The sequence below is a fragment of the Penaeus japonicus genome, unplaced genomic scaffold (assembly GCF_977035675.1).
Source record: "Penaeus japonicus unplaced genomic scaffold, GWHDUDI00000001_assembly GWHDUDI00000025, whole genome shotgun sequence".
Taxonomy (NCBI): Eukaryota; Metazoa; Arthropoda; class Malacostraca; order Decapoda; family Penaeidae; genus Penaeus; species Penaeus japonicus.
The window spans coordinates 6,670,970-6,673,469 of NW_028234427.1; the positions used below are offsets into that span (position 1 = coordinate 6,670,970).

The 2,500-nt window shown below is 42.5% G+C and overlaps 1 protein-coding gene across 1 annotated transcript in view; it reads left to right on the forward strand.

Annotated features, from left to right (window-relative positions):
- Window positions 1-2,500, forward strand: part of LOC122242179 (putative neural-cadherin 2) — a 195,493-nt gene that overhangs the window by 85,659 nt on the left and 107,334 nt on the right. The window contains exon 6 of the mRNA XM_086551258.1: window positions 1,025-2,500. This exon is cut by the window's right edge and continues 13 nt beyond it. Within this exon, the coding sequence (XP_086407384.1) occupies window positions 1,025-2,500 (1,476 nt within the window). The remainder of the gene's footprint in view (window positions 1-1,024) is intronic.

Genomic DNA, 2,500 nt, shown 5'->3' on the forward strand with positions numbered 1-2,500 from the left:
TCGTCATTACTACGTTTAATATCATCATTATGATCATTACCAATGTTGTTGTTGTCATTTTTAATATTAAATCATTATTAGTATTAGTATTACCAATATTTTATTATCATAACTTTTGACATGTATTGTAACATAAAAAGTGTGAAAATTACAGAATATTTTAATGTTTTTTGTTGTTGTTTTGGTTTTAAATGCAATTCCGATCCAAGGGTTTTTGGCATCAGTTCCAATTTTATTATTATCATTATATATATATATATATATATATATATATATATATATATATATATATATATATAATATATAATAAGTAAGTGACCCCAAGCATACCTATTGTCATTGTTATCCTTATTAAAGTCGTTGTAACTTTAATCATTAATGCCGTTATTTCTATCACTAACATTATTCTCATAATCATTGTTACTATTATTATCACTGTCATTATCATCATTATCATCGGTATCTTTTTCATGATTATTATTATTATCTTTCTTATTACTGGTATCATCGTCAAGAATTTCAACATCATTATTAATCCTATTTTTAGTATCATTGCAATTATCGTCGTCATCACTAATATTACTGTTATCATTCTCATCAGTGGTACTATTGTTACTGCCATCATTATTGCCATTGTTATTATTATCATTTGCCAACATAATTATTTTTCCCTCCATTCCCTCATCCCCAACCATTGTCCCTTTACAGAACCTTCTATCTCTGTTTTGTATCATGATCAATATTTTTTACACTTCTCTTCAACAAAACACGGTCAGCAAAAGTTATAATCATTCAGAATCGTAATTTTGATTATGAACAATTCTATCGGTTTTCATTATTACTATTTCTATTAGCATTATAAATAGTCATTATCATTATTATGACTCTAATCATTATCATCGTCATTATCGTTATTGTTCATCCTTTTTCTTACTCTAAATTCAGATCACTTTTATGGGAGAAATGAACATATTTCTTTTAAAGCCCATTGCTCACCATAGCCTCGTCTCTTCACCATCAACAGGCGGTCGACCGTGACCCTCCACATGGGAAGTCCGTCTGGAAACTGAAGGTGGAGGTGCGGGACGGCCAGGCGGCGGGAGAGCTACCCGACCTGGACGACACATTTCTGGAGGGGGAGCACGACCAGCGGCGACGCCCAAAAGGAGGTTATCACCACCCTGGCGTTAAAGTGTCGTGGGGACGTCACGACGACAAGCCCACGGACGCTACTGCGGCAGACGACCATGTTGGTGGACGAGGACGAAGACCACCATACCTTATGAGACCGTCGAGAGCTACAGAGATTGACAGGACTCAGAAACAGGTGTTTGAGAGAAGACGAGAGGGAGACAGTGGCAAAGAATGGCTCCGGTCTAAAATTAGAGGTAAAAAACGCAAGCGAGAAGAATCAGGACGGAATGTGTCTGACGAAACCCCTCGCGATCAACATTTGGAAATAGAAGCAGCGGGGAAGCCAGAAGCAGCAGCAGCAACACGAGATATAAATCCACTTAGAAGCTTAGGAGATGAAGTCGACGTTCACGCACAAAGACCGACGACCACAGCCGGCACGGGAAACAGGTTTTATAAGTTACTTAATTCTAAATCACGTCCGGCGACCAGTGCGGAGAGCGTTAGAGGTACTGTCGCCACTGAACGTCTAAGTACTGACACGGAGAAAAAGGGGAATGAATTCACTTCTCAGGATGAGAAATCGGTTTCTAAAGCTTTATTCGTCCCACGATCGAATATGATGCCCAACCAAAAATCATTTAGCAAAATAAAGGAAAAGAGGAAAACGGAGAAGAAAATAACAAGACTCGGTAAGACAGTAAAAGAAAAACAGGAGGGAGAACATAAAATGCCTGGTGAGTTGAAATATGCAGAGGAAGATGTTACGTATCCCTCGTCCTCCGCTCCCATTGTCGACGTAGCGCCGTCAGGTCTCAGAGATCAAGATCATAAAACGAATAGACAAGCCTGCCACATGCCGCGTTCCCCCAGCCCCTTCGCAAGCCATGGAAGAGAGAGCTTCCATATCACTAACCCGAGACGAGATCCGCAGCAGATAACCGGGAGCAGACGGCCCGGGGACCTCGCTGCCCTGAATGAGATAAGAACCAGAAACCAGAACACACCAGGACGGAGCCGGAGGTCCGAATGGACTAAGGCAAGCTTAAGGGACGACACTAAAGCTGGGAGCCGACACGCGCGAGACAATCCTTACAGCAGGGGCGCATGGGACGTTAGAGCGCCCACGCCCACAATGGTGCCATACAAGGCCTTTCTCCTGGAAGGCGGGAGTTGTGCTCACAAGGGTGGAAGAGGAAGTAATGAGCGTGAGGAAAGCTGGGCAGGACCGATGGAGGAGCTGGAAGAGAGAGAGGGAGGAGGCCCCGTGCACGTGGTGGAGACGGAGGTCACGGTCTTCGTGAAGGACATCAACGACAACGCTCCGGTCTTCTCCAACACGACCATGTTCGCCACGGTGCGGGAG